Genomic DNA, 15,702 nt, shown 5'->3' on the forward strand with positions numbered 1-15,702 from the left:
CCGAGTCTTTGTTCGTTGTGAGCCCTGCTGGGTTTCTCTGAGGACGTCCTACAAGGCAAGAACCGTGTGCTGTCAGAGATCATAGAGATTTTAATAAAATCCAAAACCAGGCAAGGAAAAATAACAAAGATAGAATAAGTAAATAATACAAACAGTTAAATCATCTTTTGTAAAAAATTCACTGCATGTTCTTGTGAATCTTGCACCTGACTGGACTGAGATATAGTGAGGCCATTATCCTCTGAAAAAAAAATCAATTATTTCATTGAGTAGCCTACCACCTCATCATGACCAACACCAATGATTACAAAATGAGACCCCAGACATAATAATCCAGAATTATCCTTTCATGTTTCAATCAAAGCAGACTTCTTTAAACCCGTTTCTTCCTCAGCTCATTAGACAAAAACTTCAGTGCAAATAAAACAGGTTTTAGAAGCAGTTGTCTTGTTTCCTCTAGCATGTATAAAAACAAACATTACCGTACTGATATCACAGTCAGGCTAAATCCATTACAATCAAGGTTTCAAATGAATACCCGGCCGCCACCATCCAACCCTGGAGCAAGTTTGACTTTGACCGTCGTGTCAATCAAATCTGCTGCCGCATAAAGCCTGCCTCTGTTCAGTCAGCTCGTTCCATTTGAACGAGTCAAAACTAACTCTTGTCACCGCACCGTGAAAACTATAGAGCAACAATGAATAATCAAAACGAATCACCAGTAATAATAGCTCAGGGCTCAAATGATAAAATTGGATGGTGAGATTATCCCACTAGAGACATGCTGATGAAAAAAAAAAGCCAATTTCATGCCATGATTTCTACAAATGCATCCATTGATCAAACACAGTCAGAGTTGATGCATTAACTCAGAGAAACGGGCGTGGAGGTTTTAACTAGAATGTCTATGATTAAAAGTGAGGGATCCTCTCATTCATCACCTCAATCGGTGGTGAACGAATACTGAGGGAAGTAAAATTAAGTGACTATTAGTATTCAAACTGGCCCAGGCAATCTGTTTTTCTTACTTTCTTCAGGGATGAATTTGCTGGTTTGCAGTTTGATTTACTGTCACTTTTGTTCAACAATTTATCCTGCAGTAAAAAGCTTGCCTTGCACTGACAACAGCGTCTATTGATGTTGATTTGAAATGTAGACAAAAGGGACATGCTTTCTCTCTCTCTCTCTCTCTTACATAAGTGATGCAGGCGTCTTCTGAGCTTCTGTTCCTCTAACTTTCTCTTTTTCCACTTCTTCTTTCCCCCCGTGTCCCCTCTCTTCTGTCTTTCCTCTCTTGAAAGCCACACTGATTCACATGTGGCTTCATCTCATCGCTCGTCATCTTCTGTAGCTCCTGTCGTGCCGTCGCCTGTCGAAACCTCTCAGTCGCTCTGTCCGCCCCTGATGCCTCTCTTTTCTACATCCAATCTTTCGGTATTCTTTTTGTTTCTCCCCCCCTTTTCTCCTCTCTCTATCTTTTTCATTCCACCGCTTCCCCTGCGGTCGCTCCTTTCGCCCTCTGTCATGGCTCCGTTGTGTGTTTGCGGACAGAGAATAGATGCCCTGACAGACATGGGATTCTAAATGGCACTGTTTTGAGTGTCTGTCTGTCTGGATTCAGCATGCACATACTGTATGCAAGCGTATGTCCCCAATGTTTTCCCGTGACTGAAATAATGAATGACAGCTTCTCCAAACTACGAGCAGAGCAAACACACGCAAACTCGCACGCTGCCAGACACACACTTTCACACATACTATATGCAAAAATGCATGCGGGATATCCCTCCCACACACACCACACCGCCTCCTCCGTCGATGAGTGACAGCTGAGTGCAGCGTATGTGCGCATCCGGCGTGTCTGTATCTGTGTGTCATCCGAGGCCCAGAGGGTGGCTGCATCTTTTATATGACACAGTGGACTACTGACAGTTAGCTGTCTTCAGACCGTGTGCGAGAGAGTAGATGCAAACATGCAAGAAAGAAGTGCACGCGTGTGTATTTGCAACGTGGTGACAGTTCTCTCTCCACAGGCTCTCCTCCAAATCTGTCAGGGATGCCGCATCAGAAATCTTTTTAAAGATTAATTTTGTGGCATTGCTGCTATATTAGATAGTGCAGTAGCGAGTGACAGGAAGGATGGAAGTGTGACAGACTGATATATGGTATGAATCTTGAGCTTAAACTCAAATTACTGTCAAGACAGGCCGTACACCTTATCTTGCCTCTAGGGCTCTACAGGGGCCTCATGGGAGGCAAAGATACACATTTGATAGAAAGTTCAATCAAACACAAACGGTTGAAAAGGCATGTCACAAGAGTTGTATTTTTCAGGTGCAGTTTCAACATTTTTCACTCTTTAATTCAATCTTACATACTACGCAAGTCAGCGCTAAGTTAAAATACATAACATTTGTTAGTTTAAGACCTTTTTCTTTATATCATAATAAATTGTAAATGGCAAAATCAAATCAGCAATTCTAATGTACAGTCAGAACGTAGCTGCTTAAGGCACGGTGAAATCTTCCTCACTCAAATGAGGATTTTGCTTTTGGTCTCTTCTGAACATTCGGTTGTTCAAACAGAAAATGCCAGTAAATAAAAAGAGAGAGGCTCGAAACCTGCCTACTTTCACACCTCCATACACCTGGACCATCTCTGCCTGAGGTGGGTGTGTTTGTTTGGATTGTTAGAAAGTTTCAAAGACTTTCAGACACAGCCGGTCCAATTTAAACGCAGAGAGGGAAGGCTGGTTTCTCACATGCTGTTCGACCATCTGACGAGCATTTCTGTACAATTCATTCCCGCACTGCCACAGTGTGTACATTTAAAAGTACAGAGTATGGGATTATGGGCGACTGAAGGCATAATTCTGGTCTATTTAACATGTAATTTGTCAGCGTTTGTGGCAGATAATTTGCTGTTGTTCCCATTGGTCTGCAATTTTCTGCTAAACTTACGATGCAATAAATCTTATGAATGTGAGAATTACATTTGTGCCACTGATGAGGGAAAATCATGATGATTTTTAAACGATCGCTGTCATGGAAAAGTTTAATGTGTTTGTTTTTGTAGCCGTTCCTCTTGTAATGGAAATCATGCGTGTGCTCTCATGTAACCTCATTTAACCCCTTTAAAAACCTCATTAAAGTGGTGAGTGAGTTATCTGCCTTCCTACCCCACATATCTGCTTTTACTCCTGAACATTTACAACCCTCAGTATCTGCTTTTACTCCTGAGGCTTTACAACTACCTGCCAGTGCAGCCTGAAATCACCCATTGTCAGCTGGGGCGGGCACTACCTCTTGTTTCCTCTAGTATAAACTAAGAGACTGGATTGCTCTCATTTGGAGGCTCTGATCTCTGTATAATTGTGAGTGCATTTGCTGTTATATTTGAATTAAACCCACAAAGACATGCTTGATAGCCTTGATTCTTAGTTATTTTGTAGTCATTGGCTTAAAGGGATACGCCAAAAAAAAAAAAATGTGTCTTGCCTCACTCCCAAGTCCATGACAAGCAGATAGACACCATCCTTTCGACTGTGTGTGCAGTAACAAGGGAGATAGAGCCGTATTGCCCGTAATTAGCTTAGCTCAAACGCTTGAAGTGCATAGTGTTAGCCTGCCTCCTACCCGAGCCGAAATCAGCAGTCTGTTGATTTCATTTTAGCTCTAAACTCTGTAAATATATCACTTTATCAACATTTCAAACATTTTTAGGTGAGAAAGTAGCTGTTTAGATCAGCAGTGTGTCGTTAATTTGTCTAAATACCAGCTGTTTACAATTTTGTTCTGACAAATGTGGCGCTACTCAAGCTAGCCGTTGTGACCAACGCACTTCCGGTGACTTTCACAAAATAAAACACCCGTTGCCCTTTACATACAGAAAACCATGACGATATAATTTGTGCTTTTACTTTGAAATAGCAAGCTAACCTACCCTCGATGTAGCTAGCTTGAACCAAAATAAACCGTCTTTGCTTGAACCCGACCAATCTCGTCCCGTTACCGGCATTTGACCGCTCAAGATGCCTTACCGGAGAGTTTTGTCAGCTCTGAGACGAAGATCAGCCCGCCGTTTTCCGTTTAGAGTTGCTGAAGAGTTTCTCTGACTTTAGGTGGAGGCAGGCTAACACTACCGATACACTTCCAGCGTTTGAGCTAAGCTAATTACGGGCGATACGGCCTCTCCCTTGTTACTGCACGCACAGTCGAAAGGATGTTGTCTATCTGCTTGTCATGGACTCGGGAGTGAGGCAAGACACGGAAAAAAAAAATGTTGGCGTATCCCTTTAAATTTCTTTTTAGTCTACTGCTCTGACTATCAGGCGTCTATGACGAAAGGCGAAGTAAATGAGTAAGCAGACACTCATGTCTATGAGTAAATGCAATCTGTTGAGGAGAACCATGTGATGTGGTAGAAGACTGTTGCCTCTTCTCTCAAATAATACATTGTCAAGCTCAGAAAAGAGAGATTCATCCAAACTTTGAGTTACAGTCCTACTGTATGCGTAGGACAATGTCAGTGACTCACCACTGACATGCAACATGCTCCTCACAGCGTCCTGTTGAGCAGCGAGATGATGTCTCATCGAACCCACTTTATCATTACCTCTGCTGTGTGTTCCTGCAGCGTCTGTCCAATCTGCCCACCTGACTTCTGGACTTCAACCTGCGCTGACAAACGCTGATGCATTTCCCCTCCTCGCTGTCTTTCTCACCTTTCCACTCGCTGCCTCGTTGTTTGCTTTCCTTATCAAGGAGAAATGTCATATGTGTTTGGCAAACTTCAACGGCCCAAACCTCCCTTACTTTCCTCCTGCTTGCGCTCCAAGACAGCAGGGATATTTGCAGTTCTCCTGTTGTACATCTGTGAAGGATGATGTGCACCAGGGCCGTTGCTAGGAATTCTGGGCCCCCTTAAAGAATACCAAAGTGGGCCCCTGCCCCCTGACTTTTCCACTTTTTTTCTTAGACTACGTATGTATTATCATTTTTTTTATTTAGCCTACTTTGTTTTGATGCTAATGCAGCATTACTATGAGTATTAGTCAGGGTCTTATGCAGAATAAATCAGTCATACAAAGATTAGACTACTGGGTTTTTTTGTGGGCCCTACTGGGCGCTGGGCCCCTAGAATTATCATCACCTTTCTCTTCCCCTATACAATGGCCCTGTTCTGCACACTGACATAGAGCGACGCGACATAGAGCGAGCAAGGAAAAGTGATTAGAATGTGTACTTTTCAATTAGTCTGTCCTGACATGCCGCAAGCGATATCGCTCCCTCCACCCTGAAAAAATCGCTCACTCTGTCTCTATTTGGACGACATTTCACGGCAGTGTCCCGCCCCTAAACAATTCTTATTGGTTGAAAAGTACACGCTGCTTTCTGTTGACAAGCAAGTTATCAGAGAGAGGAGAATATGAGAGAAATAAAATAAAAAATTTAAAAAACACCCCAAGATGTGAAAAACGGCAACCAGGAAATGCCAGGAATCTCAAAATAGCACCAGAAGTTTGTTTACGTCCCTCGATAATTTGATTGGTTTGGATTCTGAACCAATAGAATATACTTGCGACAAAAACGTCACGCTGCATATCAGGACGCACGAGATTTCGTCGCTGTTTTGCTCGCTTGCTGTATGTCACGATGCGATGTTAAGATGATGCATTGCAACAAACCACAAACGTCTGTCAAAATGCATCCTACTGAATTTGTCGTCTCGACCTACGGTGATGTTATGACATTAATTTACAGTGTGAGGTCGGGCCTGTGTATCCATTCGCCTCCCGACAGTCTGATCATTCTTCTAATAACACTTCTGGCACTAAAGGAGGCGCCATCTGGATATTAGGTCTATTCATGGATAAAACAGGGTGTTAGCACTGTAAAATTACATCAAAGCTGCAGTACAGAGTCACTGATAACATGGCAGGAATCAAAGCCGGGGAGATTCTCTGTCGCTTTCATACACAGAAAGATGTCACATTTTCATAATGAAGAAAAATGGAGTCTGTCGCAATCACTCTTGTCCTGTGACCCCAAAGTAATGGTCTGAGTGTATCAAGTAATGTATTAAATTAGCACAGTACTGGCTGATACACAAAGGCCTGCACTATGAATTCATACTGACCATAAATAGCGGTGCCTTCTTGACATGAGCACATTTCCTCAAGTCTTGCATTGGAGGTAGACAGGAAAAGAGTGAATGAAAAGGAGGCGAGAAGGTGAAGAAGACAAGAACGGAAGAGGAGCAGGGGACAGATTCGCGTGGCACTCACGCAAAACAACATGAAAAAGACTTGATTATAGGGCGAGCAGAGGGAGAGGAGGGATGAATTACATGGAGATGAAGCAAGCGAGGCACAGGAGGGAGGGTGGGAGGGAGGAAGGGAGGGAGGGTGAGGGACCAAAGGAGGAGGGAAGCAGCCTCAGAAAGCAATAGAGGCAGATTCAGAGATTTTCCTTTCTATCGCAGCACTCCTATCTTCTTCTATCACAGAGCACCATCATTACCCTGACCAAATACCAACAAGTTATTCTGATCCAGTGTGTGGGTTACACAAAAAGAGGTGAGGCTAAGCAGGGAAACATGTCACCATGCTGTATACTCTCTGATATCTCGGCAAAACATGGATTTCTGATCCTCTGTGACCCAAATCTTAACACATAGACTCTATTGGGCTGTTATGACATTCGACTTTCAGCTTATTTGGTTCTCTGTGATGTTAGTGTAAGTACTGGTACTATTCATGTATTTTTTTTTTTTTAATATTTGTGTCTGTGTGTAAGGCTTGTCATCATCCTAGAGTTGTACAGTTACTGTAGCATCAAGATACAAGGTCTTGTCTATTGCATGGTTTCATATTGATTAAAATACTAAAGGTTTAACTTGAGACAAATAGCTTTGGACAAGATCAAACTACATTGGTAGTATTCCTTTGGCAAATGATTTAAAAAAATGTAGGCCTACCTTAATTCATTCACATAACTAAACCAGCTAGCTAGCTGACCTCCATGATCTATGTTACCTTAACTGCTTCAAAAACATATAGAAGCTTGATGTTTTTGTGATTTGTTCATGTTGTCTTTTAAGGACTGTGGATGCATTTAAGTCTGCACCATTTTTCCTTTCAAGTACCAGTTATTGGAACTCATTCTTACTCAAGAGATATTTATTGTTTGCACAAAAGGTTTTTTTAATTAACCCTGGAAATGATTATCCTACTTTCTTTGTTTCTGGACTTGAATATGTATAAAATCTACTGTTTTATATTCAGATGTTCATTTTGATTTTCTTTTCCTATGAGAAAAAAAAGTCAATTCAGACTTTACAGCAGTTTACACTGATAAAATTACTGCTGCAATAGTAAAGTGATGTCTTTGCTTGTGCTAGAGTAAATTAATTGGTATGCTAACAATGGCTTTTTTTATTTTATTTTATTTGACAGTGTAAATCTAGTTTTTATCATATTTTGGGGAGTTGTTATGTTTTGGAATTGAGTGGAAAACCATACATGTGTTACAGGTGGTCCAGTGTAATAATAGCCCTCAGGTCAGTAAACAAGCCATGGAACGGCAGGTGATGAATCCGTATCTCATACGACAGCTGGTGAATCTAGGGAAGTGGGGGGGGGGGGGGGGAGCCGGCGTCTGTGGCTCCCCACTCCCTCAGTAACTGGGTCAAGGTTGATTTGCCCTTGAGCGCGGCGCACACAAACCGGTCTGGTCATAAAAACAGGCTGTTTGGCATCTGGTTGGAGCGTGCCTCTCCCTGATTGGTCAGCAGGTAATTGATAAAGGTGTTGCTAATTAAGTGGCTGGTTCGACCTCGTTAGAAACCAGATGTGTTGATTTTGCTCAGGGAAGCTGAGGCCGTTTGAAGAAAAGACTTTCTCATAAAATGGAGAGAAATATTAGACTCATATAGTTTTATAATAAACTCTGGATGTGCTGATATAATTCATTTGATCCTATTTATAAACCTTTAACCCAATTTATAGGCTGCTTTTCCAGATGTTCCTGACTTGGTCTATCGCCCTCCGAAATGGCGGAAAGGCTTGTATTTGCAGTGTGATAACGACAAAACCCAAACAGCTCTTTCCACCTATAGCAACTGTTAAAACTGTGCCTCAGGGGAAGAGAGAAGGTGTAAATATCATTAGAATCACAGATCGATAAAGGTGCAGGTGTCTCGACAGATTGTGGAGGGATTTTATACAACTGTTGACTCACAGGAAACTTGTGGCCATAATTTGGATGGTAACAAAACTTAACAAGGATGGTGTGTGTGTGTGTGTGTGTGTGTGTGTGTGTGTGTGTGTGTGTGTGTGTGTGTGTGTGTGTGTGTGTGTGTGTGTGTGTGTGTGTGTGTGTGTGTAAAGAGCAGACAGGATGAAGATGTGCCAGTCATGCTGCTGTACAAACTAGCTCTAATTAAGGCTGAGAAAACTGGCAATGCCAATAAAATGAGAATATGTGGGGCTATAGCTGAAATTTAATGTGATTTATCAAATGCAGAGGTGTTATATAAGGGCCCAGTGGAACGAGTAATTTACAGCAAATGGTGGAAGGAAAACTACAATGTTTTTACCACCAAACCACAGAGTATAATAAGCCACAATCAGCACACCCATCAACTGATTTCTTATGTTTACGGAGGCACTGATTGGCTCTAATTAATTTTAATCTGTGTTTAAAATCAGCCAATTTTACAGCAGAGAAGCTAAACTTTTGCAGAGACTTTAACAATCTCAACTTTAATGTACCAATGGAGAGACCTGACATGCTCTCATATATCAGATATCAGATCCTGAGTGTTCACATTTTGTGTGATTTGAGTGTATTTCAAGGTTGTTGTACTGTATGCATGTTAGTGATAAGTACAGCGATCCAATTTTTCAATTAACAGAGCAATTTGTTTTCACATGTAAGCCGGATGTTATAACGTGTAAAGGAACCCATCCTTTCAAGCTGCGTGTGGAGTCTTTACTCCTCTTGAGTGTAACTACATCAGTAAGTGGTCTGTGGATGTTGCCGCTGACAGGGTCATGCCCTCGTGATTACAGGAGCTGGAGTTAGACTAAAATTACCCAGGAATAAAGTGACCCTCCCTGTCAGAAGGGACGGGGAGAAAGTCCTTCAAAAGAGTTCAGTGCTGGCAGTTGAAGTATGGACATACAGAAAGTTGTTATGGTGGCCAATGTAAACACACCTTGCTCTTACGGCCTGGTCGCACTGCACGCGGAACCGAAGCGCAGCGCCCTGGAGCGGAGGCAGTTTCAGATAGGCGCACATGTTAACCAGTCTGCCTGGTCGCACATCTCGCGCTGTGGAGCGCAGTGCGCATGCCTGCAGTGCTTCAGATCGGTTCAGTTCTATTTTTAATGCGCGCCACGAGCGCCGAGAGCGCCGTCTGTCAAGCTGGATAGACCAGATCGTACCAGACAGGAAGTCGGGCACGGAAAAGGCGAGAGAATCCGGTCAATTTTCAAAATAAAATATTGAAATGATGATTAATTAAGTTGTTGCTTGTCCGTCTATACATATTTGACCGTTGCGTGTGCATACGAGACTGAATACGAGTATGGACGACTGCAGTCGACGTCTGACGGGCGCGGGGAGAGGAGAAGAAGTACGCTCCCTGTGCGACCAGCCAAGCGCGGGCAGTGCGTCCAGGGTGTTATACTGTAGTGGTGGAGTGATGCGAAGAGTAGCAAAATTGAGATTTAGATTAAGAAGATTAAGATTTTTTTTTAAAGGTATAATACAGTATGTAGGAATTACGCCCATCTAGCGGTGTGGTTGCATATCGGAACGTATTCTTGATGTTGCATTCACATGAAATCGGGCAGACAGACGCTGCATGTAACAGGATAAACAAGCGTCTATGTAAACAAGTGGTCCGCCTGCCAGCACAAGGCAAAACAATACAGGCGTGACAATATATTGTCATGGTGATGTCGTATTGTTTACCTGACCCACGTTTTACCGTCTTTCTCTCGTCGAGTAAAATTACATCTGGTTGGTTTGCCGACGGCCGTCTGTCTGACTGCACCTGAATGCAACATCAGTGCCTCCGTCTTTCCTCACACTACACAGTGGTGACAGTTTTAACAGGCGCTACCTGGAAAACTTTCTCCCCGAGCCGACAGCTCCGGTGAGTTTCTACTGTATGGTTACCTACTACGGTCACGCTGACACTGAACGTAAAAAAAATGGCGATGCAGCATGGCAGCCAAGGTTCGGTGCGTCGCCCACTTATGTATTTGTAACGACTTGTAACAACTCATTCTAAGGTACGAGAAAGCTTTCATTTGTATGTGGGTGTGATTCGACTTCAGTGAAATACGTATTTATGAAAGCAATATTTGATTTTTGCTAATAAAAAGCCAAATAAATTACATACTGGGGCTTTAACAAACATATTTCAGCTGCAGAATGATACACTGAGGTCACACTACTCATAATTCACACATCAGAAATGTAATTCTCACATCTCTCTGCTGTTTCCACTCAGCATAACACAAAATCACTCGTGCAAAAAGAAGGAAATAATTAAAACCTTGCTGACAAGGATCAAAACCTGCAAAGTCAGTTAAATATTGCATAAAATATACAAAACAACTAGGGGTGTAATGATTCATTCACTGCATCAGTGCATTGATATGTGTAACGTGACCCTCTTGCTCGTATCCATGTAAAATCGACGTGCAATGTAAATAACCTATCATGACACGCATCGTATCACTATTAAAACGTATCGTTACACCCCAAACATACAAAACTGCACAGTTACAGTAACAACTTGGAAAAATAACTACATTCTATTTGAACACTGCAGTGGTGTTAACAGTATTATGTAACCTTTAAGCAGATCAAACTGCCACTTTTACAACAGTTTGTGGAAATGAAAGACAGGGAATTATTGCTAGATTGTGAGCATGGTTTATCCAAAAATAATACATAATTTTTTAGATGTTTTGATGATAGTTTCAGTGCAATCTGTGCAATGTGTGTGTAGTTTTGAAATAATGAGCCCTAGTTCAAGCTTTTGTAAAAAACTGTATAATCCACAGGATACAGTTGCTATAATTGACGGATTGCACGATGATAAACATGCACTATGCATTCCACATTATATACACTACTCACAAATAGTTAGGGATATTTCACTTTTGGGTGAAATTTATGGAAAATGTAAAAAGCTCATGCTCTTCTAGTCTCTGTGTCTCTGTTCAACCTGCTGACGACACTCTAAGCTCAGTGGACACAACATTCCATCGTCTGGACACTGTTGGTGGATTGGTACAGTAGGCATCGTCTTGGTCTCATGATGTCAGAATGTGAGCAGCAGGATGAAGAGGACTGTTTCAATACAAACTGTCACTGAAGCAGAACATTTAGTGGTGGATTCATGGATCATGGTGTTTTTTTGTTTTGTCTTGTTGGAGAACAGCACATTATGTTCTAAGTACTGAAATACTGAATAGTTGGACATGTGCATTCAAACGTTTAGAGGAGGTCAAATTAAGTTCAAGTGCATGTTACTGTAGGTGCTTTCTGAAATTTCATCCAAAAGCTGAATATAGCAAACTTTTTGAGTAGTGTATGTATGTATGTATGTATGTATGTATACACATACATATAAGTGAATTGATTGAAAACACTGATGCATTGCCAGACTGCATCAAAGTGAGTGATAGGTCTATCATTTCATCTGACAAACTGTTTTCATGAGTTGTGAGAGTCAGACGAGAAATGCATCAACACAATGAGAAAGCGTCTTTAGTGGTCAAGTATGTGTAGATTCAGTTGTGGCTGGCACAAACACAAGGAGAAATGCTAATGTGTGCGTGCGGGGAAATGATGAACTGTTTTGAGAAGTGCATTAGGAGTTGTGAGAACGACGTTTCTGATGTGTGAGTTGCATCAAAGTGATTGGGAAAAACTGTAATAGCTGCAGGACGGAAATGTGAGATTGACTCAAAATAGACTACAGGTCCTATATATATGGTAATGAGGGAACAAGTCACTCAGTGCAACTGTGTGGCTTATTGGAGTGCTTTTAAGAGTTTTGGGACAACAATGGTGGTCAAAGAAACAGAGGAGTAAGCTATATTAGACTTTAGCTACGCATACATTTGTCTTTTCATGGGCGTGTGGACTGTAAGGCAAATCTAGAATCTGGACTTTGAGATGTGACACTGGGATTGGATGTGGACATTCAGGGCCTTATGAATCCATGTTAACTCCAAGTATCCAGTTTCCAAATCCAGCCAGTGATTGCTACTCTGGGCATGTAACAATTGAAATTTAACAAGGATGCAGAAATAGTACAAGAAAATGTTTTCTTACTCTGGACAGATCCCCAACCTCCAGGTAAAAACAGATGATGAAAACATTCCAGGTCATCCACACCACGAGCCAGGCTGCGTACTGCAGACAGAGGGAGAGAAGGGAGAGAGGGAGGGGGGGGGGGGGCAGTGAGAGGCAGACAAGATTTGACAGGCCTATGCTGGAGAATTAAAAAAAGCATGTTCACGCCTTCCTATCAGAGTGAGCGAGATGGAGAGAAACGACAGAGGGAAACTTCACTTTTGATGTTGTTGAGATGTAGAGAAACAAAAAGGAACAACAGCACAGAGAGCAACCAATCACCTGAATCAAAGCAGGCAAGGAGAGAAAATAGAGAGCAGGAGAACAAGTGTGTGTGTGTGTGTGGGCAGGAAAGAATGAATGGAGGTAGGAGGGCAGGATTCATAAGCTCAGATCAAACTTTCATTTTCTGAATCTTCACACTAAATATTATTCACGTGTGTGTGTGCATGAAGGTCTCAGCCCTGCGGACACTATGGCAACCTCTGAAAGTTTTCTGAAATATAAATTATTTTATTGGCATCTGCTGAGAAACAGACAACTGGAACACATCATTTCACTTGGCGAGATCCTTTTCCTCCCACGCCATACCACTGTTCTAACCTTTCATTTACTATATACATAATACAGTATATTCAAATTGACGTTTTCTTCCTTCCAACTTGGATCCAGATGTAGAAAATAATTCAATAATTAAAGAAGAGCAGGTCATATTTCTTGTTATATAAGATCAGTTTGCTGTAGCTATGAATGCATTGTTTAGTATTAGTTCAGATGTTACACTATCTAACATTGTCAGCAGGATGAAATCTAAGAATGTGACTAAACGTCAGTCAGGCTGACAAGAGGCTGTTGCTGAGAGAATATATAAAAAGGTATTTGCATAGAGTGAGCGTATGTGTGTAAGTGTAAGTATGTGTTAGTGTGTTTAACTCACCCCTGTAACGTATCTCGGCCTGAACTGAATGGTGCCAAACAGGCCCAGGATGACGACGATGATGTGGAGGAAGTTGGTCAGGATGGGAGCCCACTGGTAGCCCAGGAAATCTATCACCTGACGCTCCAGCACACTGACCTGAGAGGAGGAGGAGGAGGAGGAGAAAGAGGAGGAAGAAAGTTAAAGTACATTTTCAGAAAAAAATGCCAAACATGTGTGAAGGCTTCACCAGTTAAGACTGATGATGTGCTGAACAAAAACCCATCTGTTCATTATACACACAAAAAAACAAAGAAAAATATGTCTTTTCAGATTAACCCCCTCACACACACACAAACACACGTTTTGCATCTCAAATTAATTGAATTCTTAGTTTCAAACTCTGAGCCTTTTCCTGATACTGTTGTACTATGTGATATTTATCTGAACATGTTGTATACATAAAAACAGGCACTTTGAAGACATCACCAGAAGTTAACCATTTACATGTTTTTCCATATTCTGTTTTATTAACTGTTTCCTTGTCTATACAACATCTATGTCCCGTCTGCCTGTCCTGGGTGAGGGATCCTCCTTTGTCTCTCACCCTGAGCTTTCTCCTGTTTTTTGGGAGTTTTTCATCAGTAGATGTGAGGGTCTAAGGCAGTGGTTCCCAACCTTTTTTGGCTCATGACCCCATTTTGACATCACAAATTTATGGCGACCCCCGTCAATCAAGATGCGCCACCTTAGATTTTATATGCTGCATTTTATTTGAACTCGATTTATATTCGAGAAAGTGAAAGTATAGAATACAGTTGTTTAAGGTCGTCTGTGGTGTTTTTAATCATAATTTTAAAAAATAATAATAATTAGTTAAAAAAATATATTTTTCAGTCTTTTTTTTTTTTTATCAATTACTAGACATTTCAGGCGACCCCATTTGGATTCCAGGCGACCCCACATGGGGTCACGACCCCAAGGTTGAAAAACACTGGTCTAAGGGCAGAGGATGTTATGATGCTGTGTAAAGCTCTTTGAGGAAAAACTGTTTGTAAAAATGGGCTATACAAATAAAATTGCCTCGCCTTGCCTTTAAAAAAAAAAAAGTCTGAGATGAGAACATTAGTACTAAAGAGAAATTAAATATGTATTTTTAATCCACTAATTAGTGAATGGCATGCATGAGATCGTTAGAATTTCTCTCACTGTTCACAAATTCCATCTTGCAGTGGGATCACACCGTCAACATGTTGACATGCTGACTCACGATTAATCATCAGTAAATATTACTACATTATTACATAAGTGCTCAGTGCTCCTGCTGGGGTTGGACCACAGCTACAGTATCTTAGAACCCACAACTCATTTTGATAAAACAAACTACAGACCTGTAGTTCTGTGACGTCCTGCAGGTTGTGACACTATCATATTGAAAAACCCACCCATAGGCAGACAAACATCAACACCTGCCACAGCCCTCCAAACCGCCTCTGTAGTTCCTGTGGCACTGTGTCAGATCACTTTTTGCCTGATGACACTCAAACACACACACATGCACACAGACACACAGACTTCCACAGTGAAAACAATACCGTTCACAGCGAGCCACTGTCACGACTTGCAATTATCACATATCACCTCAGATTGAAGCTATGTGACAAACTGTTAATCAGAACTGACATGACGGTCAAGTATTCTCCATAACAACAGGATGTTACAATTAGCACCTTAAGCATAATGAAGTAAACCCTCAGTTATCTGTGTGTTTGTGTTTGCTTCCCAAGGCTGAGAGAGAGGGTTTATTATCATCACTCAGCCGCTGGAGCTTCATGCTGAGAAACTGGTTAATGGAGTCAGCACAGCGTATGATATGGCTCTGCTAAATATATTAATACACACACACACACACACACACACACACACACACACACACACACACACACACACACACACACACACACACACAGAGACAGACAGAGAGACAGACAGACAGACAGATAGATAGATAGATAGATAGATAGAAAAAGACAGACAGAGGGGGAAGAAAGAAAGAAAGAAAGAAAGAAAGAAAGAAAGAAAGAAAGAAAGAAAGAAAGAAAGAAAGAAAGAAAGAAAGAAAGAAAGAAAGAAAGAAAGAAAGAAAGAAAGAAAGAAAGAAAGAGAGAAAGAAAGACAGAGAGAGGGGGATGGACAGATAGATACACACACACACGCACACACACACACACAAACAAACTTCTGGATGGCTGAGTTCAGCGTGCCCTAATGTGAGACCATATGGCAACACTACAGCCTTTCACAGCCAGATAGCAGGTACACGCATACACAGACACACACACATATACATAAATACACAAATACACACACTATACAAACACAAACTGCAACTTGTATAAACTG

General features: G+C 41.5%; 1 protein-coding gene across 2 annotated transcripts in view; it reads right to left on the minus strand.

The window, feature by feature from the left end:
- Nucleotides 1-15,702, minus strand: part of nkain2 (sodium/potassium transporting ATPase interacting 2) — a gene marked incomplete at both ends in the record, with an annotated part of 85,643 nt that overhangs the window by 25,051 nt on the left and 44,890 nt on the right. For both annotated transcript variants that reach the window (XM_084000455.1, XM_084000454.1), the window contains 2 exons: nt 12,363-12,443; nt 13,321-13,458. In XM_084000455.1, the coding sequence (XP_083856581.1) occupies nt 12,363-12,443; nt 13,321-13,458 (219 nt within the window). The remainder of the gene's footprint in view (nt 1-12,362; nt 12,444-13,320; nt 13,459-15,702) is intronic.

Source organism: Trachurus trachurus (genome assembly GCF_905171665.1).
Source record: "Trachurus trachurus genome assembly, chromosome: 24".
Classification (NCBI taxonomy): Eukaryota; Metazoa; Chordata; class Actinopteri; order Carangiformes; family Carangidae; genus Trachurus; species Trachurus trachurus.